The sequence below is a fragment of the Odocoileus virginianus genome, chromosome 4 (assembly GCF_023699985.2).
Source record: "Odocoileus virginianus isolate 20LAN1187 ecotype Illinois chromosome 4, Ovbor_1.2, whole genome shotgun sequence".
In the NCBI taxonomy this organism is placed as follows: Eukaryota; Metazoa; Chordata; class Mammalia; order Artiodactyla; family Cervidae; genus Odocoileus; species Odocoileus virginianus.
The window spans coordinates 83,175,217-83,199,013 of NC_069677.1; the positions used below are offsets into that span (position 1 = coordinate 83,175,217).

Below are 23,797 nucleotides of genomic sequence, written 5' to 3' on the forward strand. Positions count from 1 at the left end.
TGATACCATCCAGCCATCCCATCCTCTAATGTCCCCTTCTCCTTCTGCCCTAAATCTTTCCCAGCATCAGGGACTTTTCCAATGAGTGGGCTGTTTGCATCAGATGACCAAAATACTGGAGCTTCAACTTACTTAATGTTTACACTATGTTCCAGTCTATTATATGTGCAATAGCATTATGTCTAAAAAATAATGTATACCTTAAGTTGAAAATATTTTATTGCTCAAAAATGCTAGTCATCATCTGAACCTTCAGCAAGTGGTAATCTTTGTATTGGTGGAGGGTTTGAAATATTGCATGAATTACCAAAATGTGACATAGACACATGAAGTGAGCAAACACTACTGGAAAAAATGTCACTGATAGACTTACTTAACGAAGGGTTGCACAAACTTTCAATTTATTTAAAAAAAAAATCTGAAGCTCAGTAAAATAAAGCACAGTAAAATGAGGTTGCCTCTACATTGGTTTTTTTTTGTATTTTGTGGGTTTTTTTTTTTTTTTTTGGTATAGAATCAGTTGCTTTTCTATATAGAAATCTACTTTTTTATGATATATTTTTTATATTGTATGATTATATATGCTAAATATAAGAGTTTTGTGTCTCTATATGTGAGGAATATTGGTTCACTTGTAGTGTCTTTTTTTTTGGTTTTGGTATCAAGTTAACTCTTGTCTAACAGAAGGATTTGTCTAGTGGTTTCTTACATTCCATCTTCAGGACAAGTTAGTAAGAAACTGCTATTATTTATTCCTTGAATATTTCTTGCATGGAAGCCATCTGGATTGGCTCTTTTATTGGTAGGAAGATTTTTAACTTGAATACTTATAGAGTTATCTGATTTTTCTTGAGTGAGTTTTGATAGCTTTATTTTTCTAAGAATTCCATTTAAGCTGTTAAATTTATTGACATGCAATAGTTTCTCACATTCCCTTCTTATATTTATTTTCTTTTTACTGAAGTGAAATTCATGTAATGCATAATTAATCATTAGAAAGTGTACAGTTCAGTGAATTCAGCGGTGTTGAGCAACCACCACCCAGTTTTAGACTTTTCAAAGTCTGAGACTTTTTCATCACCCCAGAGGAACACCACATCCCCATTAAGTAATTACTCTCCATATTCCTTGTTCCCCATAACCTGGAAACTACTAATTCTCTTTCTATCTCTGGATTTACCTATTCTGTATATTTCATGTAAATGGAATTATACAGTATGTGACCTCTTTGAGCATGATGTTTTCAAAGTTCATCTGAGTTGTAGCATGTATCAGCACTTCACTGCTTTTTATGGCCACAGAATATTCCATTGTTTGGACATATTAATATTAATTTATTCATTTGTTGACGGACATTTGGGTTGTTTCTACATTTTGGCTATTGTGAATAACGATGCTTTGAACAAGTGTCTGTTTGATTCTCTCTTTCAGTTCTTTTGGATATATACCTAAGAATAGAAAGGCCAAGTCATATGATAATTCTGTGTTTTACTTTTTGAGGAACTGGTAAACTGTTTTCCGTATAGGCTGCACAATTTTACATTCTCACCAGTGATATATGAAGGTTCTAGTTTCTCTAGGTCCTTCCCAACACTTGGATGTATATTGGGTTGTTATTGCATGGAGTGCTCTATAAATGCCAGTTATGTGATGTTGAGCGATAGTGTTGTTTGATAGTGTTGTTCCTATATCTTTTACAAATCTTATATCTAGTTGTTTTGACCCCTTTATTATTACATAATGCCTTTTTTTTTACTTCTGATAATATTCTTTGCACTGAAACCTCACTTTTCTGATGTTAATATAGCCATTCCAACTTCCTTTTGATTAGGGTTAGAGCAATACATCTTTTTCCATCCCTTTTATTTTAATCTATTTGTATATTTACTTTTAAAGTGGGTTTCTTATAAATATTGTGTTGAGGTCCTGTTTTTTTATCCAATCTTAAAAATGTCTGTATTCTAACTAGGTTGTTTTAGACCATTTATACATAATAACAGACTTGCCAGGCAGCACTAGTGATAAAGAACCCGCCTGCCAGTGCAGGAGACGTAAGAGATGCAGGTTCGATCCTTGGATCAGAAATAGGTCACAGCAACCCACTCTAGAATTCTTGCCTGGAGAATCCCATTGACAGAAGAGCCTGGTGGGCTATAGTCCATAGGTTCACAAAGAATTGGACATGGCTGAAATGACTTAGCACATACTTAATATGACTACTGATATGATTGAACTTAAATTTATAATTTGGCCATTGGTTTTCTATTGGTCCCATGTGCTAGTAGGTCCTCTTGTCCTCTTTTTTTGACTTATTTTGTGTCAAGTACTATTTATGATGAATTGTATCACCTTTATCAGCTAATTAGCTATATCACTACTTTGTTTTTATTAGTTTCTTTGGGATTCATTGTGTATGTCCTTAACTTATCACTGTCTGTCTTCAAATATTGTACTAGTTCACTTACAGTATAAAACCCAACAGCAATATACTTCCATCTCACTTCTCCTGACCTTTATGTTACTGTGTCATGACATTTTACTCTACACTGCTCTAAACCACACAATACATTGTCATTATTTTTGCTTTATATAGTCCATTATCTTTTAAAACAATCTTATAAATTAAGGAGAAAGTCTCTTATATTTATTCATGAATTTTGTTCCCAGTGCTTTGCATTTCTTTTTGTAGATCTAGATTTTCTTCTGATGTAATTTTTCTTTTGAATGATGGACTTTTACTTTAATATTACTTGTAGTTCAGAAGTGTTGGTGATGAATTATTTTAGCTTTTGTTTATTGGAAAAAAATCTTCATTTTGCTTTTGTATTTGAAAGTTATTTTCACTATTTATAGTTTTTCCTGTTGATAGCTTTTTCCTTCATTACTTTGAGATGTTATCTCATTGACTTCTGGCTTGCATTGTTTCTGGGAAGTCCTTGTCTACCATGTCTGTGTTCTTCTGTACATACGTTGTTTTTCCCTCTGGTTGCTTTGAAGATTTTATCTTTGGGTAAGTCGATTATGATATACCTTGATTTTATTTCCTTCATGTTGTCTTCTGCTTGGGGATTGTTGACCTTGAATTTGTGGATTCATAATTTTTGTCAATTTTTGAAAAAAATGTTATTATATCTTTGCATACATTTTGTCCCATCCTGTTCTCCACCCCTGCCCTGAGTGTTCAATTAGACAAATATTTCTGTGTTTTCAGGGAAGAGGGAATCTTTCCCTGTGTTTCATTTTAGATCATTTCTGTCTTCACAGATTGTTTTGTCTGCTCACTGACTAATCTTTCCTTTCCTAGTGTCTAATGTGATGTTAATGCCATCTAGTGTATTTTTCATTTCAGATGTATTTTTCATCTCTATGTGTTTAATTTGGGTCTTTTTAAAAATGCTTTTCATGTCTCTCCTATAAGCTATGCTTTCCTGTATCTTCTTGAACATGTACAATGTGTTTATAGTAGCTGTTTTAGGGACTACATTTGCTAATTATTTCCTGGGTAATTTCTGGTTCCTTTTCTTATTGATCAAATATCCTCCATATGAGATATATTCTCATGCTTCTTTGCATCCCTGATATTTTTAAAATGAACAAAAGACATCATGATTGTATGTTGTTGGGTTATGCATTCCTTTAATTACTTTAGATTTTCCTCTTGAAATGGACCTGTTGCTTGGAAAGTTTAGCCCCTTTGGTGGCTTGCTATTGAGCACTGTTAGGCAGCACCTAGTGGTCTGTGCTCTCCCAAGTGCCTGGCCCAGTGGTCCCCGTGTCGTAAGTTCCCTGGTCTCCAGAGCACGTCTTAGTGCTCTCCTTTCTGGTCTTCCACCCTGCTGGTTCTCGCTGCTGTCGGCTCCTTGAACCTCAGCTGTTTCCTCACCTCAAGACTCCCCTGACTCTGCCTGGGTCCCCCTTCTGGTGCTGTGGCCTCGAAACATCCCCAACTGTCATCTGCACAGCCAGCATGCATCCCATGTGTTTCCCCCTCAGGCTCTTTGTTCTGTGCTGCCTGTTGTCCCACCACTGAGCACCTTTCTCTCATGTCTTCTGTCTGTTTCTTCACTGTTTGAGGCTGGGGAGTCCATCTGGTTCCTCCTCGCTGTCATGCTGGAAGTGGATGTCTCTTGAGTTCCCCTGGCCTTCAGTCCTCCCTGGATGGATGCCTCAGGGCTCCCAGAGGAGACCCCGGGCAGATCTGTTTACCTGCTGTGGAGTCTGCACAGGCTGGGGTCCTAGGTCCTACTGTCCAGGCACAGCGTTCTTTAACTTGGAGCTGAAACCGTGTGGGTGGGCATTGAGGTGGGGAGTCCTGTCTACACCTCACTGTGCTCTTCTCCTTGCTGCTCCCCACAGACCTCAAGGGCTGCAGGAGTCAATGCCACCCAGACTTCCACCAGGGTTAGGACTGTGGGCCAGGGTTCAGGGGAGACCACGCTCTGAGTGCTTACTGGTGTCTTTCAAATTCCAGACTCAGTTTAGAATCCAACCATCTTTCACGGAATTCTTTTTCCTGGAGACTATCTTTGGCCTTCTAAATAACTGACTCATGGCTACGTTCTTTTAAAGCATTTATTTAGTTTGATAAAATTTGATATCTAAGGTGATGGAGCATTCTTTGGGTTATTTTCTACCATGATTTCCAGTTATAATAATTTTTTTAACCTGTTTACAGGGCTGCCTGCAGAGGGAAGCTCTTCACATGGTTCCATGTAAGTAGTGCTTCTTGTGATGCCTTTGGAGAGGTATGTCTTTAAATTGAGTGATTCTTTCCACATCAGTTGATTGCCAAGTTTTGCTTGCATACGAAGCCATGTGTCTTGCTGACTCTCCCTGTGGCCTGGCCTCATGTCACACAAGGGCCCCATCACAGGTCAGGCACAGCGCCCTATCAGTGGTGTGTGTCATTTCCCTCTGGTTTCTGGAGAACCAGTATGTAAAAAGAGGTAGTTTCCTCCTTTCCTAAAAACCTTCTTCTTCAGAGTCACCCTGACTGCACTGTCCAGCAGGGGCCTGAGACCCAATTGTTCGCCTGGGCCGAGCAGACAGCGGCTTCGTCCCAGGTTCCAGCAGTGACCAGTGTGCACTGTGGCCGTCATGGTGTCACGTCCAGGCCCAAGGACATCTCTTTGTGGCTGTGAGTCCAGTTTTGCAAAACTACCTTGAAAGGATTCCTTTTAGATTTATCCTTAAGATGCCTTCATTTTTCTAAGTTTTCGGTGGCCTTGCTGGGAAGGCTTGTGGTCATGCTGGCGCTGGTCTGCGCCCATCCTCTCCGAGCCCCGAGCCCTGCCCCGTGGGGTGGTACTGCCCTTCTGTTCACTTTCCAAGGCTTGGGAGGCAACATCACTGGTCACTGTGCTTGCCGGTGGTGAGATGGGGCTCTGAGGCGAGGCCTCTGACCTCATGAGCTCACATCCACTCATATCCAGTGGTGGCAGGATAACTGGGAGCTGCCTTGATGATAGAATGTGGGCTCCAGGCTTGGTATCTGCCCTTCTAGGTGACCTTCACCACAGCCCCGAGTGGTCCTGAGCTCACCCGATCCGGATCAGAGTGCTAGAGTGCCACTGTGACCTTCCAGGGTCTGCCGCCAGCAGCCCCCTCGGGAGACATGAGAGACAGGGGAAAGGAGTCAGAGAGCACGTGCACAAGGGGGCTTTGGGCTGGTGGGTAACCAGATGAACAATATTTGAAGAGAAAAGTTCTTAGGTTACAGATTGCTTGAGCAAAGACCTTGATGCATTTGTTCAGCAAATATTGACAGAATGCTTGTGATGGGCTGGGCATGCTTCTGGAATCACAGCCTTCTTTATTACATCTTCCTGGGGCATATAAAACATACGAGTAATACGTGTGCTGGGTGGTGACGCTTGCTGGGGAAGAACAGAGAAGAATTGGGGTCTGGAGGCACTGATGGGTCAGAATAGCCCTGGGAAGGGGCATCTGAGCAGAGCCTTGGAGGAGGCATCAGAGCCGGCCCTGTGGGTGGTGGAGGGGAAAGGGCTCCAGGCCTAAGGGAGCCGAAAACACGAAGGGGCGGGGCCGGGAGGAGGGTGGGGCAGACACATCTCTGTCCTTTCTCACTGCCGTGCTGCTGAGCAAGGGAGCAGGGAGCTGGGTGGTCTTTTGTCCTCTGTGTGTTGAATTGTTTCAGACTAAAGCTGTTATAATACCTGGTTCTTAGAGGACATCCAGATCCTCGCTGGCGCGGGACCAACTTTGTAATTGTGCAAATCTGGATCTAATTTTCACAGAAATCTCCAAGGAAAGGCTTCTGGAACTCAGGCATATAAACAGCACCCTGTGTGTGCCAGGCCTCTCTCCCCCGGGCTTTGCTGTTGCCCACATATCTCCCCCGGCAGGCAGGAAACATGGGTTCAGACCCGGCCGCCAGTTCTGGACACATCAGCATGCTTGGGTGGGGTGAGCTGGCCAGGCACCTCCCCGTCTGCGTGTGCACAGCCCGTGGGCCAAGTGTGGGCGCTGAGGACGCCAGCACCCTGGCAGGACAGTGACTCCAGGGACTGTGGCTTATTCTGGGGCTCCCCTGAGGCTTGGCTAAGGCAAGGCGCAGGCTTTTTATAGGGCACCTGTCCTTCCTCTGTGGGTGGGGAGGGAGCCGTTAGGAGCTCTGAGCTGGTTGGAACAGATATGTCTGTCTCTGGTGAAGCTGTCTGCGTCTTCCTGTGGGATCCAGGGGGCTGACGAGCCAGAACGGAGCTCATCTGCCCCGGATGTTTCCCAGGGGACGGTAGCCCAGGAAGAACCCGGTTTTCCATTTGCTCGTCTTCCGAGAACTTAGTGCCGTGGAGCAGCTGCAGATGGGCCTTTCTCCGTCTCCGTGTGCCTGCGCTCAGACCCTACTGGGCCCCTGACCCGCTTTGTTCCACAGGCACTTGGCTCCCCGCCGGGCTGGAGACTGGGCCATCGACCACACTAGGATCAGGGAATTATGAAATCATGATCGCGAATGTTTGGTGACGTTTTATTCACTCTAGTCTTTTATTCTTCATGATACTGAGAATGATTATTTGCTTTCAAACTCGCTCCCGCCCCCCTCCCCGCATTAGCATGACTACCTTCACTACACAATTGGAAAATATGAAAAAGAACTTTAAAACTCACCAACAGTGAGTGCAGACAGAGTCCTGCCACGGGATTACTCCATCAGGGCCTCCCCCCACTCCATGTCCTTCTTGGTGACCCCTCCGCCTTCAGCCTATGGTTCACGGGGCAGCCCTGTACTATCACCTTCTCACAGACACCCGGTCCTTCCTGTCCTACCTCTGTCCCCTCCACGCCACAGCAGTGTGCTGCTGCCGGAGACCACACGTCCCTGAAGACTGGTCAAGGACCTCACCCTGCCCCGACCCCTAGGAGGTTTGATTTTATCTGAGGCCCTTATTGTGCCTCCAACCTTTCTTCTGCTGCTTTCTTCTGTCATCAGCTTTCAGCCTCAGCTGATGACCGTGCCTGGTAATCCAGGGAGAAACGCGGAAATAGGAAGACGGTGGAAAGCCTGTTTAAGAAGCAGTCAGACTTGGCCCCTCCCACAACGGGACACACCTTTTCCCCACCCCGGCTGAAGACTGGAGGGTGGAGCAGTGGCCGGGGGCTCGCACGACAGGGGGTCCCAAACAGGAAGCATGGCTACACTCAAGTGGGTTATGGAGCCGGTGACCCCAGTCCCTGCTCTGTTGGCCCTCGGAACAGCAGGAACTTGGGGTGGGCTTTTGGGAGCAGGCAGGGCTTCACTTGTAGCTCAGTCAGTTAAGAGGTAAAGAACCTGCCTGCAATGCAGGAGACTCAGGTTTGATCACTGGGTGGGGAAGATCCCCTGGAGAAGGAAATGGCAACCCACTCCAGTATTGTTGCCTGGAGAATGCGATGGACAGAGGAGCCTGGCGGGATACAGTCCATGGGATAGCTAGAATTGGACATGACTTAGCAACTGTATGTATGTATGTATGTAAGGGGACACCTTAGAGCTCTGCCATTCGGATGGAGGAGCAGGAAGATGGGGCTCCCAGAGGAGCTGGTGGGCTGTTCCCTGCTGTGTTTGAGGGTTCGGATGGCCACGGATCCCTGGCAAGAGTCTGGAGGTGAATCAACAATAAGTACACAGAAAATTATGGGATGCCGTCCTTTACTCCAAGACTCGCATGTACAGGAGGGAGGTGCAGTGTGAGGAGTGAACTGCCTGTGGTCCCTGCTGGATGGTGGACGGAGGTGTAACAGAGGGATAGGTGAGAGGGAGGGGTGGAGGCAGCTAGTGGATGACACACAAAATCCTGGAGTCAGGAAGAACCATACAAACTGATCATTAGGACTGGGGATAGAAATAGCAAGAGGGTAAAAGATAAAAGAGCAAGAGCCTATGGGGCCGACACAGGGAGGCGGCAGGCGACACTGTCATCTTCAGCTCTGTGGAACTCTGACTTTCAAAACTAGGTACATTTGTAATTTTGTTAACAATAAAACGTAAAGGGTTGTACAGCAAATACTACACACACACACACACACACACACACACACACACACACACACAATGAAAGCAGCCTTCTACCCGATTCAGCCTCTGCTTCTGCTGGGGCCAAGCGCCATGGCCATCTGGCCCTCCCAGCGGGGCTGCGTCTCTGCTCCATCATGTGGCCTCTGCCTCGCTGAATCCTGCGGAAAATCTTTCTCCTTGGGGAGCTGAGCACTGCAGCTTCTTATGTTGTGTTCTTTCAAAGGCTCCAGGACCCTGTGTCCTCTCGGTTTTGCATGTTTGTTGTGTGTTACCGCCTCCTCCCCCCTTGCCCCTACACATGACTGTCACAGCATCTTGGTACTCAGAGGGGACCCTGCTGATGGTGCTCGGGGCTGCGGGGGCTGAGCCTCTACTGAGACAGTTTGCTCTATTTCACTCCAGGCTTCGCCTCTGGGATTAAGCGGCATGCACATTTCTGTGCCCTGCTTTAAACGCAGTGGTGTACCACAAAATGTTCCAAGTTACCATTTGCAAACATTATTTTTCAAAAGTTGCACAGTTTCAACTATAGGGATATAGGTATTATTTTGTTAAATCACTCCCTTTCTGTTCAGTGTGTTTGGACTGTTTGCAGATCCGTCGCTGGAGCCAGTAGTCATGAGGCAGACATCCTTGTGCGTCAGTCACCCCCCTTTCCAAGGCAGTATGGCGGTGTTCGTCCCTGTGCAACCCGGGTCAGAGGAGATAGACATTTTAGAAGGGGTGTGATAGGCGACTGCCCAGTTGCTCTCAGTTGATGAATTACAGCAGCCTGAGTGCCTGGGCTCCCAGCCCCTGAAAACCGTGGGCTTTATGCGTCTCCCAAAGCAGAAACACACCCAGTACAAGCAGCTAAGCCTCTCCTCTAGAGCACGTGCCCCTCCTCAAGTGTGAGCATCCTTGTGCACTGAGGACATTCAGCTTTCATGTTCCAAGCTTTTGCTTTCCCTGGAGCCATTCACCTTTTACTCTGATGTTGGCTGTCTGGTGCTGTCTATCAATATGCTACTCTGTGACGTCATCTTCTGTGGTGTTTCCATTAGGAATATCCTTTCCCAGTCTGAAATGTGGGTAGTCACTTGTGTTTTCCTTTCTGCTTTTACTTTTTGCTTTGACATGTGTAGTCCATTTGGGATTTAATTTGATATATGGTATTTGTTGTTCAGTTGCTCAGTCATGTCCGACTCTTTGCGACCCCATGGACTGCAGCACGCCAGGCTTCCCTGTCCTTCACCATCTCCCAGAGTTTGCTCAAACTCAGGTCCATTGAGTCAGTGATGCCATCCAACCATCTCGTCCTCTGTTGTCCCCTCCTCCTCCTGCCCTTAATCTTTCCCAGCATCAGGATTTTTTCCAATGACTTGGCTCTTTGCATCAGGTGGCCAAAGCTATGTTATTAGGTGAATATATAACTTGCTTACCAGTATTGAGCAAATAAGTTCCTTGTAAATGTTGAAAACACTATTTGTTGAAAATTATGTCATTTTCCCAATGGTTTGTTTTGCTACTTTTGTCCTATATGAAAATATTACATATACTAGTATCTATTTCAGAATTCTCTAATTGATGTTTGTTCTTGTGCCAGTTGTTTAATTGCTAAGTCATGTCTGATTCTCTTGTGACCCCATGGACTGTAGCCCACCAGGCTCCTCTGTCCATGGGATTTCCCAGGCAGGAATACTGGAATGGGTTGCCATTTCCTTTACCAGGGAATCTTCCTGACCCAGGGATAGAACCCATATTGCCTGCATTGGCAGGTGGTTTCTTTACTGCTGAGCCACCAGGGAAGCCAGTATACTGGTTTAATTTAGTTTCATGGTACATTTATTTTGGTTATTCTTGGCTACTCAATTTCTAGATGAACTTTAGGATGATTTTTAAACCCCAAGCTAACCAGATTGGGGTTTCATTTCAAATGGATCAAATCTATAATTTAAATGATAGACAGCTGGTATTTTAGCAATATTCAGCTTCTAAAAGAGGAAGATATTCTGTTTCTTCATTTATTCCCTAATTAGCTTTCAGTTATATTTTATAGCTTTTTTGCTATATGTTTTCTCTTTTGAGCTCTTTCCTGACTTATATTATCTACTTATTGGAATTGGAATTTTCCTATTACATTCCTCTAGTATTTAATAATGTATAGGAAAGCTATCAATTTTTCTGTATTTGCACACAGCCATGCTTTTACTTGCAGTGGGTTTCTCAACTGAGTTTTGACTCATTCCTAACTTAACCTGAATGCTCCTTCACTGTGAAGTGTGCTTGCGGCAGCTGGCTGTCCCGTACATGGTGTACATCAAGTTACACACGTTTCCTTCTGTTGCTCTTCTATTAATTTTTTTTAATAAAAAATAAAAGTTACGCTTTAATGAATGTTCATTGCTGCCATTAAGAGAGTCATAGGATTGTCTCCTTTTATCTCTTAATAAAGAGAATTACATCAATGAAATGCCAAGCGTCAATTGTTGGAATAAATCCTGTTAGGTCTTACTGATACTTTTTAATCTCTTCCCAGTTGTAATACCTTTTCAGTATCTTCTTTGGGCTAGAGTTAGGACTTCCCTGTAACTCAAATGGTACAGAACCTGCCTGTGATGCAGGAGACCAGGGTTTGATCCCTGGGTTGGGAAGTTCCTCTGGAGAAGGGAATGGCAATCCACTCCAGTGTTCTTGCCTGGAGAATTCCATGGACAGAGAAGCCTGGCAGGCTACAGTCTGAGGGGTTGCAAAGAGTCGGACACGACTGAGCAACTAACACACTCAATAAGGTTGGGCTGGAGCCAAGGTTAAAGGATTGGGGTTGTGTGAGCAGTAGTTACTGTGGAGGTTAGTGTGAGGGTTAGGATCAGGGCCAGAGCCAGGGTGGCATGCTCTGAAAATTTCTGTGTTGGACCTAAAGGAGAATGGCCCCGGGCTTTAGGAGCACAGGCTCCATCCTGAGGGGGTCCACGCAGAGCGGCGATTACGGAGAGCAGCAGCCGAGCCCACGGGGACAGGACTCTGCTGGAACACAGAGCACCCCAAACACGGTGTTGTTGTTCAGTCGCTAAGTTGTTGTCCAAGTCTTGCCCACTTTACAGATTATAACACGCCAGGCCTCCGTGTCCGTCACCATATCCTAGAGTTTGCCCAAATTCATGTTCATTGAGTCGGTGATGCCATCCAACCATCTCATCCTTTGCCACCCTTTTCCCAAACATGATGGCTTTGACCAGATTTAGTCAAAGTCAATTCCCTTGGCTGTAACAGGTCTTGGATGGGTAGGCTGGGCTCCATGTGGCCCCTGCCCAGAGACCATGCCCACTCCCACTCTGGGTGGTCTGTCGCTCTGTGTGCTCCTATCTGGCTCTGTTCTCTTGACCTCTAGCTGCACTGAGTCAGCTGATGGGAAGGAGAAGTGTTGAGATGGAGGGCGGGCAACTGCTTTTAGGGACCAGAAGCCTGAGTTACACCCACTGTCACAGTCCACAGGCCCTGTGAACACCAGCAGTGTCCATGAGACCAAGTGCATTCCTGCCGGGGTGTGAGGATGGCTGTGTAGCAGCGGCGGTACCTGGGCAGGTGTGTGCTAGGGTGTGGCGCAGGACCCACAGCCCCCGAGGCTGGGCCAGCCCTATGCAGCCATGGCTCCTGCTCTGAGAGGGCAGGAAGGAGGGCAGCCCATATGGGCCTGGCCCCGCTCCCCCGCCTCCCGAGGTTCTGACTCACCCTTCATCCCGAAGATGCTTCTCAGGCCTGGCCGCTCTCCTGAGCACGGACGGAAACGAAGGGCCTCGGTGCTGCCCCCTGGTCCTGCGGAGGGCTCAAGGCACCCGTTCCCTCCCTCATTCCTGTTCGTGGTTCCCTTCTCTTTCCTTGGCATGTGTTCACTCTGGGCTCCTCTGGCGAGTGCTGTCGCCCCAGAGCAGCCTGGCATGAAGGGGCTGATGCCTTTCCAGGAGAGGACTCACTCCTTCCTCCCTCGCTGCCTGCCGCGTGGCTGGGCCGTCTGGTGGCCCCGTAGAGGCAGCGATGGATCCGGGGCTGTGTGGCCGGCCAGGGATGGCGTGTGTGGCTAAAGGGGTACTCGCCCCCAGCTGCACCTCAGACAAGCGGGAGCCAGCCTCTCTGCGTCCCGCGCGTGCAGTGCACACCCACAGCTCCAGCCGCACTCCGGCGAGAGTGGGTCTGTGGTGCCCAGGTATGGAGCGCTGCGCCCCACTTTAGCCCCTGCCGGGGTGGGCTGGTGTTTTCTGCCCTGGGGAGTGCCCTGCACGGTCATAGGGGCCAAGTGCTTCTATCTCTCCGGTTAAACACACTCACTCTGCTTACTCAGGCCCCTGTATTCTTCCTCTGAAGTTCCGTGGCACTTAGGGGTTATACCATTAGGTATGCCCTCCATGCTCCCAGGCACTTGTCTTCTCTTTGGACATGAAGGGTGAGCATTGGTGAGCTCCAGTTACACCGAGCCAGAAAGAGGTTTTCAGTGAGGGCTTTCACCTTTTCCAAGAGCTCTGGCCATTTCAGTCTTTCGGGGCCTAAACCTATCACTGGGCAGCTTTGTTCACCCCGTAGTTGGGTCCACGTGCTGGATTTTGCCCTCCTGTCTCTGGCTCTGCACACAGCACGCTGGTCATGAGAGGCCTCAGCACCCCAGAGCCCCCGTGGGCCGTCTGTCTGTGCAGAGCCAGGGCCTCAGGCCAGACCGGCTGGCCAGAGCACAGCTGTTCCAGGGTGCCCGGCAGTCAGCTCCTCTCATCATCCCCGGTATTCGTTTGGCAGAGTGGGGTGTATATTATGGAAAGAGAACCTTCCAGTAGGAGCCTGCCTGGGCTGGTGGAGTCAGCCTGGGGATCTGGTTTTCTTCCAGCCCTTCTCCTGGATCGCCCCGTGAGCTTGGCACCTTGCCAGGTCTTCGCCCATCTATGCTGTTTCTCCATCTGTGAGACGCAATCTCCTTATCTGTCCTGCCCAGTCCCAGAGAAGGAGATTCATCTGTTCAGGCTTCCACAGAGAGGGCAGGGGCATTGGAGTCTTTCCAGGGGTGCGCATATGACCACATGAGAAGACGGTCACAGTGCTTGCTGTGTTCCAGGAGAAGCTCCTCACCGGGCCTCCACAGTTCTCCAAGGCCTCTGAGTATCCAATTTCCAGTGAGGACACTGATATCAACACCAGAGCAGAGTCCAGAGCTCCCTTTTCAGAACTCCTGGATTTCACTTCACCACTGTTAAGTCCTAGGAATTCAGACTTCAAGTCTTATGGCCAAGTTACCTTCCAGGAAACTGGGCCACTTTCCATTTTCATCAGTGGTTTTAGAGTGCCTGTTAGAGCCCAAGGTAACACCGTACACTGACACAAAACATGTTTCTTTTTTGTTTTTTCCTCTATCAGTGAAGTTGAAGTTTTTAAAAAATTATAGTTGATTTATAATTTGTGTTAATTTCTGCTGTACAGCAGTGTGATTCAGTTATACATATACATTTAAAATATTCTTTTCCATTGTGGTTTATCACAAGATATTGAGTACAGTTCTCTATGCTATACTGTAGGACCTGGTTGTTTAACCATCCTATATAAACAATAGCTTATAATCTGCTAACCCCACCTCTTACTCCATCCCTCCATCACCTCCCTAGATAGGCACAAGTCTTTTCTTCATGTCCATGAATCTTTCTATTTTATAGATAAGTTCATTTGTGTCATGTTTTAGATTTCACATATAAATGATATCATATGGTATTTGTTTTTTCCTTCTGACTTAATTCAGTCAGTATAATAATCTCTAGTTGCATTCATGTTGCTGCAAAATGACAGAATTTAGTTCTTTTTTATAGCTGAGTAATATTCCATTGTATATATGTACCACATCTTCTTTATCTGTTTATCTGTTGATGGACATCCAGGTTGTTTCCATGTCTTGGCTATTGTGAAATAGTACGGCTATGAATGTAGGGGTGCATGTATTTTTTTGACTCAGAGTTTTGTCTGATATGCCCAGGAGTGGGATTGCTGGATCATATGGTAGCTCTATTTTTAGTTTTCTGAGGAACCTCCACACTGTTTTCCATAGTTGGTACACTGTACCAACTTAAATTTCCACCAACAGTGTAGGAGCATCCGTTTCTTCCACATCCTCTCCAGTATTTGTTATTTGTAGTTTTTAGTGATGACCATTTTGACTGGTGTGAGGTGGTACCTCATAGTTTTGATTTGCATTTCTCTAATAATTAGAGGTGTTCAGCATCTTTTTATGTGCCTATTGGCCAATTTTATTTCTTCTTTGGAGAATTGTCTCTAAGTCTTCTGCTCATGTTTTGATTGGGTCATTTCTTTTTTTGTTGTTGAGTTGTATGAGCTGTTTGTATATTAGAATTTAAGCCTTTGATGGTTGCATGTTTGCAAATATTTGCTCCCAGTCTGTAGGTTGTCTTTTCGTTTTATTTGTGGTTCCCTTTGCTGTGTAAAAGCTTATAAGTTTGGAGGAGGGTGGGGCTGTTGTTCACGTCACAGGCTTGCTTCAGCTGGCGGAGCAGATGGTGGTTGTCTTTGGTCCTCAGCAAGGAACAGACTGTATGGACACCGTGAAACTGCATCCTGAGATCACTTTAAATTTGGATCATCATTTAAATACTTTAAGTGATCTTTTCTTTTTTTTCCATTTATTTTTTATTAGTTGGAGGCTAATTACTTTAAGTGATCTTTTCTTGTTTCACTTTGCTCATGACAGTTCATTAGCTATCTGATCACTTTTGTATCTGAACTCATCAAGTAAAATATACGGGGAGGCCCAGCACTTGGAGAGGCTGAAGATACGGTGGGAGCTGAAGGAGCTGCAGGCCTAGCTGCTTGCCCATGCCAGCAAGGCTCTTCCGTGTAGTGGAGTCCATGGTTTATAAGAAGAAAAAACTTTGTCTATCAGCTCCACTTGGAAAAATTTTGAACTACCAAATCTTCATACAAACGCTTTCTCTATTCTCCGTGAAAAAAAACTGTTTAATTCAGGGGGAGAACAAGATGGCAGAGGAGTAGGTGGGCGTGGAGTACATCTCTCTCCATCAGGAATACACCCTCAGACACAGAAGTGCATGCAGAACATCGGAGCAGACAGGCGTATCTGACCAGCAGAAAAAAATATATAGACCCACATAAAACTTGATATCAAGCCCTGAGACTTTGGAGGGGGAGCACTGCGCCGAGACCCTAGACTACCAGAGAACTAACCCTAGGGTATCAAACAGTGAGAACTCGTGCAAAGGAAACCCCTGGAGTATAAGACCCAGCATCACCCAACCACCAATAGCACCCTGCGCAGGATGCCTCATCTAAACAACAAGCAAAACAAAAATACAAACCCAATCATCAGCACACAGGATTGCCACTTCACTCAGCCTTACTTATCAGAGGAGAAACAAACAAACAAAAACTCAGCACAGATCTCACCCTATAAGAAGCTTACACAAACCACTGGACCAACCTTAGAGGGCAGAAACCAAAAGGAAGAAAGAATTCAACTTTGAAGTCTGGGAAAAGGAGACCTCAAACACAACAAGTTAAAAAAAAAATAATGAAAAGGCAGAGAAATACTACACAAATGAAGGAACAGACTAGAAACACAGAAGTCCGAATAAATGAAGAAGAAATAGGCAAACTACCTGAAAAAGAATTCAGAATAATGATAGTAAAGATGATCAAAAACCTTGAAAGCAAAATGGAAAAAATGCAAGAATTGATTAATAAAGACCTAGAAGAATTAGAGAATAAATATGCAGAGACAAACAACACAATTTCTGAAATTAAAAATACTCTAGAAGGAACCAATAGCAGAGTATCTGAAGCAGAAGAACGAATCAGTGAGCTGGAAGATAAAGTGGTGGAAATAACTTCTGAAGAGCAGAATAAAATAAAAAAAGAACTGAAGATAGTCTCAGAGAACACTGGGACAATATCAAATGCACAAACATTCGAATTATAGGGGTCCCAGAAGAAGAAGAGAAAAAGAAACGGTATGAGAATATTTTTGAAGAGATTAGAGTTGAAAATTTCCCCAATATGGAAAAGGAAATAGTTAATCAAGTCCAAGAGGCACAAGGAGTCCCATACAGGATAAACCCAAGGAGAAACATGCCAAGGCATATACTAATCAAACTAACAAAGACTAAAGACAAAGAAAGAATATTAAAAGCAACAAGGGAGAAGCAACAAGTAACATACAAGGGAAACCCCATATGCTTAACAGCTGATCTTTCAGCAGAAACTCTGCAGGCCAGAAGGGAATGACTGGATATATTTAAAGTACTGAAAGGGAAAAATCTACAACCAAGATTACTATACCTAGCAAGGATCTCATTCAAAATTGATGAAGAAATAAAAAGTTTTTCAGACAAGCAAAAGTTAAGAGAATTCAGTACCACCAAACCAGCTTTACAACAAATGTTAAAAGGACTTATATAGTCAAGAAATACAAGAGAAGAAAAAAGATCTACAAAATCAACCCCAAACAATTAAGAAAATGGCAATAGGAACATATATATAAAAAAATTACCTTAAATGTAAATAGATTAAATGCTCCAATCAAAAGACACAGACTGGCTGAATGGATTAAAAAAAAGAAGAAGAAGACCCATATATATGCTGTCTACAAGAAACCCACTTCAGACCTGAAGACACATATAAACTGAAAGTGAGAGGATGGAAAAATATATTCCATACAAATGGGAAGCAAAAGAAAGCTGAAGTAGCAATCCTCGTATCAGACAACATAGGCCTTAAAGAAAATTACAAGAGATAAGGAAGGACACTATATAATGATCAAGGGATCAGTCCAAGAGGAAGGCATAACAATTGTAAACATCTATGCAGCCAACATAGGAGCACCTCAATACATAAGACAAACACTGACAGACAGAAAAGGAGAAATTGACAGTAACGCAATAATAGTAGGAGACTTTAACACCTCACTCACACCAATGGACAGATCATCAAAACAGAAAATTAATAAGGTAACATGTCTTAAATGATACATTAAATGAGATGGATCTCATTGATATACCTTCAGGACATTCCACCCAAATGCAGAATACACCTTCTTCTCAAGTGCACATGGGACATTCTCCAGGATAGACCACATCTTGGGTCACAAATCAAACCTCAGGAAATTTAAGAAAATTGAAATCATATCAAGCATCTTCTCTGATCACAATGGTATGAGACTAGATACCAATTACAAGAAAAAAATGTTAAGAAGCACAAACACATGGAGATTAAACAACACATTTCTAAATAACCAACAGGTTACTGAAGAAATCAAAAGAGAAATCAAAAAATTTCTAGAAACAAATGTCAATGAAAACATGACAACTCATAACCTATGGGATGCAGCAATAGCAGTCCTTAGAGGGAAGTTTATAGCAATACAATCCTACCTCAAGAAACAAGAAAAACATTGAATAGACAACCTAACTTTAACCTAATACAACTGGAAAAAGAAGAAAAATAAAACCCCAAAATTAGTAGATGGAAAGAAATCATAAAGATCCAAGCAGAAACAAATGAAAAAGAAATGAAAGAAACAATAGTAAAGATTAATAAAACTAAAAGCTGCTTCTTCGAGAAGATAAATTGACAAGCCTTTGGCCAGACTCATCAAGAAAAAAGAGAAGAATCAAATCAACAAAATTAGAAATGAAAAAGGAGAGGTTACAACAGACAATGCAGAAATACACAAGATTATAAAAGACTATTAGGAGCTGTATGGCAATAAAATGGATAACCTGGAAGAAATGGACAGATTCTTAGAAAAGTTCAATCTTCCAAGACTGAACCAGGAAGAAATAGAAATTATGAACAACTCAATTATAAGCACTGAAATTGAAGCTGTGATCAAAAATCTCCCCAAAACAAAAACCCAGGACCAGATGGCTTCACAGGAGAATTCTATCAAACATTTAGAGAAGAGCTAATTTTTATCTTTCTAAAACTCTTTTTAAAAGTTGCAGAGGAAGGAACACTTCCAGACTCATTCTATGAGGCCACCATCACCCTGATATCAAAATCAAAGAAAACACAAAAAAGAAAACTACAGGCCAATATCACTGATGAACATGGATGCAATAATCCTCAACAAAATTTTAGCAAACAATTCAACAACACATCAAAAAGCTCATATACCATGATCAAGTTGGGTTTATTCCAGGGATGCAAGGATTCTTCAATATACACAAATCAATCAATGTGATACACCATATTAATAAATTGAAACATTAAAACCATATGATAATCTCAATAGATGCAGAAAAAGCCTTTGAAAAAAATTCAGCACCCATTTATGATTAAAACTCTTCAAAAAATGGGCATAGAAGGAACCTGCCTCAACACAGTAAAGGCCATTTATGATAAGCTTACAGCAAACATTATTCTCAATGGTGAAAAACTGAAAATATTCCCCCTAAGACCAGGAACAAGACAAGGGTGTCCACTTTCACCTTTATTATTCAACATAGTTCTGGAAGTCCTAGCTACAGCAATCAGAGAAGAAAAAGAAATAAAAGGAATCCAGATTGGAAAAGAAGTAAAACTCACTGTTTGCAGATGACATGATACTGTACATAGAAAACCCTAAAGATAGTATCAGAAAATTACTAGAGCTAATCAGTGAATTTAGCAAAGTTGCAAGATACAAAATCAATACACAGAAATCACTTGCATTTCTATATACTAACAATGAAAAATCAGAAAGAGAAATTAAGGAATCAATCCCATTCACCATTGCAACAAAAATAATTAAATATCTAGGAATAAACTTACCTAAGGAGACAAAATAACTGTATGCAGAAAATTGTAAGACACTAATGAAAGAAAAGTTCCTCCTAAAGGAGATCAGTCCTGGGTGTTCATTGGAAGGACTGATGCTGAAGCTGAAACTCCAGTACTTTGGCCACCTCATGCGAAGAGCTGACTCATTGGAAAAGACCCTAATGCTGGGAAAGATTGAGGGCAGGAGGAGAAGGGGATGACAGAGGATGAGATGGTTGGATGGCATCACTGACTCAATAGACATGGGTTTGGGTGGACTCTGGGAGTTGGCAATGGACAGGGAGGCCTGGCGTGCTGCGGTTCATGGGGGTGCAAAGAGTCAGACATGACTGAGTGACTGAAGTGAAGTGAATGAAAGAAATCAAAGATGATATAAACAGAGAGATATTCCATGTTCCTGTGTAGGAAGAATCAATATTGTGAAAATGACTATACTGCCAAATGAAATCTACAGATTCAACGTGATCCCTATCAAATTACCAATGGCATTTTTCACAGAACTAGAACAAAAAATTTCACAATTCATGCTGCTGCTGCTGCTAAGTCACTTCAGTCATGTCCAACTCTCTGCTACCCCATAGACGGCAGCCCACCAGGCTCCTCTGTCCCTGAGATTCTCCAGGCAAGAACACTGGAGTGGGTTGCCATTTTCTTCTTCAATGCATGCATGCCTGCTAAGTCGCTTCAGTTGTGTGCAGCTCTGTGTGACCCCATAGGTGGCAGTCCACCAGGCTCCTCGGTCCACAGGATTCTCTAGGCAAGAATACTGGAGTGGGTTGCCATTTCCTTCTCTGTCACAATTCATATGGAAATGCAAAAGACCCTGAATAGCCAAAGCATTCTTGAGAAAGAAGAATGGAGCTGGAAGAATCAACAGTCCTGACTTCAGATTATACTACAAAGCTACAGTCATCAAGACAGTATGGTACTGGCACAAAAACAGAAATATAGACCAATGGAGCAATATAGAAAGCCCAGAAATAAACCCATGCACCTATGGGTACCTTTTTTTTTTTGACAAAGGAGGCAAGAATATACAATGGGGCAAAGACAGCCTCTTCAATAAATGGTGCTGGGAAAACTGGGCAACTACATGTAAAAGAATGAAAGTAGAACACTTCCTAACACCATACACAAAGATAAACTCAAAATGGATTAAAGACTCAATGTAAAACCAAAAACTATAAACCTCTTAGAGGAAAACATAGGCAGAACACAATGACATAAATCAAAGCAAGATCTTCTATGACCCACCTCCTAGAGTAACATAAATAAAAACATAAGTAAACTAGTGGGACCTGATTAAACTTAAAAGCTTTTGCACAGCAAAGAAAGCTATAAGCAAGGTGAAAAGACGACCCTCAGAATGGGAGAAGATAATAGCAAAGGAAACACCTGACAAAGGATTAATTTCCAGAATATACAAGCAGCTCATACAACTCAATGCCAGAAAAACAAACAACCCAATAAAAAAGTGGGAAGACCTAAACAGACAGGTCTCCAAAGAAGGCATACAGATGGCTAACAAACACATGAAAAGATGCTCAACGTTGCTCATTGTTAGAGAAATGCAAATCAAAACCATAATGAGATATCGCCTCACAACCGTCAGAATGGCCCTCATCAAAAAGTCTACAAACAGTAAATGTTGGAGAGGGTGTGGAGAAAAGGGAACACTCTTGTACTGTTTGTGGGAATGTAAACTGATGCAGCCGGTATGGAAGACAGTATGGAGATTCCTTTAAAAAACTAGGAATAAAACCCCCATATGACCCATCCCACTCCTAGGCATATACCCTGAGGAAACCAGAGTTGAAAAAGACACATGTATCCCATTGTTCATTGCAGCTATTTACAATAGCTAGAACATGGAAGCAACCTAGATGTCCATTGACAGATGAATGGATAAAAAGTTGTGGTACATATACAAAATGGAATATTACTCAGATATAAAAAGGAGCACAGTTGAGTCAGTTCTGATGAGGTGGATGAACCTAGAGCCTATCATACAGAGTGAAGTGAGTCAGAAAGAGAAAGATAAATACCTTTTTCTAACGCACATATGCAGAATCTAGAAAATTGGTACTGAAGAATTTACTTACAGGGCAACAATGGAGAAACAGACATAGAGAATAGATTTATGGAGATGGGGAGAGGGGAGGAGAGGGTGAGATGTATGGAAAGAGTAACATGGAAACTTACATTACCATATATAAAACAGATAGCCAACGGGAATTTGCTGTATGGCTCAAGAAACTCAAACAGGGGCTCTGTATCAACCTAGAGAGGTGGGATGGGGAGGGAGATGGGAGGGAGGTTCAAAAGGGAGGGAATATTTGTATACCTATGGCTGGTTCATGTTGAAGTTTGACAGAAAACAACAAAATTCTATAAAGCAATTATCCTTCAATAAAAAATAAATTTTAAAAAAGCTTTTAAGTTTGATTAGTTTATTTTTTAAAATTTTTGTTTCCATTTATTTTCATTTCTATTGCCTTAGGAGACTGACCTATGAAAAAATTGGTAGGATTTATGTCAGAGTATGGCAAAACTTTTTTCTTTTTTCCTGGTCGAGAGGGAGGAAAGTGTGGTAAGATGAGGATGGAAGATGTCTGTCGGGTGTGTTGTGACTCAACAACACAGAGAGGGAGGGGGAACATCAGCTCACTGCTGCCAGAGCATGTCGTGGACACTGGCTTCAAGTGATGGAGAGAGAACAGATGGATGGCTGTTTAAATGTCTGACCCTGAAAACATGGGTCTAGAGGAGAGTTGTCTGCTTGTTTTTTAATAGGAACTATTTGAATACATGTAAAACCTGAAAAGGAGTTAGTAAAGAAACAAAGTTTGAAGACTGAGGATATACAGCAAGCCTGGAATGCTACTAAGATGCTAGTCTCCAAGGAGTCTGGCTGCGGCATTTGGGTTTAGGGCACGGGATGCTCTTTGCCAGGAGTGGGACGTTCTCTTACGCAGTCAGATACCAGGCTTTGACCCACAGACTGCGATCCAGTATCTTCCGTTGGTTCAGTGCTGTCTGCAGTGGGGCTTCCTCCAGTCCAGATCTGGTCCCCATCAGGTCCAGGGTCTGGTCTCCAGTTTGTGTCACACTTCATTGTCTGGGGTCTTTAGTCTCCTTTAATCTAGAACATTTTCACAGCCTTTCTGTCACTTTTATGATGTGGAAATTGTGAAGAATATGGTGATATATTTTGAGATATTTTTTCCATTTATCTGTCATAAATATTTTCCCATTTATCTGTCATAAATATTTTCCCATGGCAATTTTGCTATGCCAAATGTTTTTATTTTTTATAAAATTCAATTTATCTATCTTTTCTTTTATTACATCCAATGTTTTTAGTCATAGCTGGAGAGCCTTTTCCAAAGCTCAGATTAAAGAGAAAATCACTCACTTTATCTTAGTACTCGTATAGTTTAATTTTTTATTTTTTCAAGCATTTCAGTAAGTTGATTTTTTATGGGAGATTTATTTTTTTATTTCATTAATTTCAGTTTTTATTTTCATCCTTTTGCTTTTTGTGGTTCATTTTGCTGTTCTTCTTCTAATTTATATTGGATTTTTGTTCATTGATATTTGGCATTCTTTTCATATAGATTAATTTATAAATAAATTTAATTGATTAATTTAAAATTAAGCATTTCTTTCTCTTAAAATGCCTTATCTGTGGTTATCCTCTCCTGCCTCATGTGTTATTTCCGTTCTCTGTTGCTGCATATATCTGATGCCACCCTGCCCTGTTTCATTTCCCACCAGCGCTGCCCGTTTAGATGTGCCCATGCCCCTTCACCGTCTTGGCTCTTCTTTTCGTCTTCTTTAGGTGCTGCTGCTTCTAACTGCTGCTGCTTCTGCGTCATGGTGAGAATGTTAGCAATTTTAAACTGCATTCTTCTTTATTTTCCTTTTATCATATGTTTTATTTTTAATGTTCAAAACATTTTTAATAAGTCATGCTGAGGTGCTTTACCTAACATTGCTTTCAAAAATGAAAATCAGTTCTAATGGGAAAAACTGGCATGCACTGTACTCTTCTTTAGGAAAAGCTTTGTTTACAAGTTCAGGAGTAGTGATGCATCTTTGCCTTGTAAATATATATAAGATATTGCTGTAGTGAAGAGGGGGTAAAACAGAAATATTCAGGTATCCAGTAAAAAATTAATATCAGGCCAAGAAGTCTTTTCCATTGACTTCTGGAAGTCTACCTGTCCATCCTAAAGGAGATCAGTCCTGGGTGTTCATTGGAAGGACTGATGCTGAAGCTGAAACTCCAATACTTTGGCTGCCTCATGCGAAGAGTTGACTCATTGGAAAAGACCCTGATGCTGGGAGGGATTGGGGGCAGGAGGAGAAGGGGATGACAGAGGATGAGATGGCTGGATGGCATCACTGACTCGATGGACATGAGTTTGAGTAAACTCCGGGAATTGGTGATGGACAGGGAGGCCTTGCATGCTGCGATTCATG

General features: G+C 43.0%; 1 protein-coding gene across 21 annotated transcripts in view; it reads left to right on the top strand.

Annotated features, from left to right (window-relative positions):
• Positions 1 to 23,797, top strand: part of PCBP3 (poly(rC) binding protein 3) — a 223,878-nt gene that overhangs the window by 81,564 nt on the left and 118,517 nt on the right. For 18 of the 21 annotated variants that reach the window (XM_070466907.1, XM_070466901.1, XM_070466912.1 and 15 more), the window contains one exon: positions 4,676 to 4,712. The exons of the other annotated variants lie outside the window; for them this stretch is intronic. Coding sequence is in view for 15 of the 18 variants with exons in the window: in XM_070466890.1 (XP_070322991.1) it covers positions 4,676 to 4,712 (37 nt within the window). In the remaining 3 variants the exon portion in view is untranslated. The remainder of the gene's footprint in view (positions 1 to 4,675; positions 4,713 to 23,797) is intronic. 21 annotated transcript variants of the gene reach the window in all.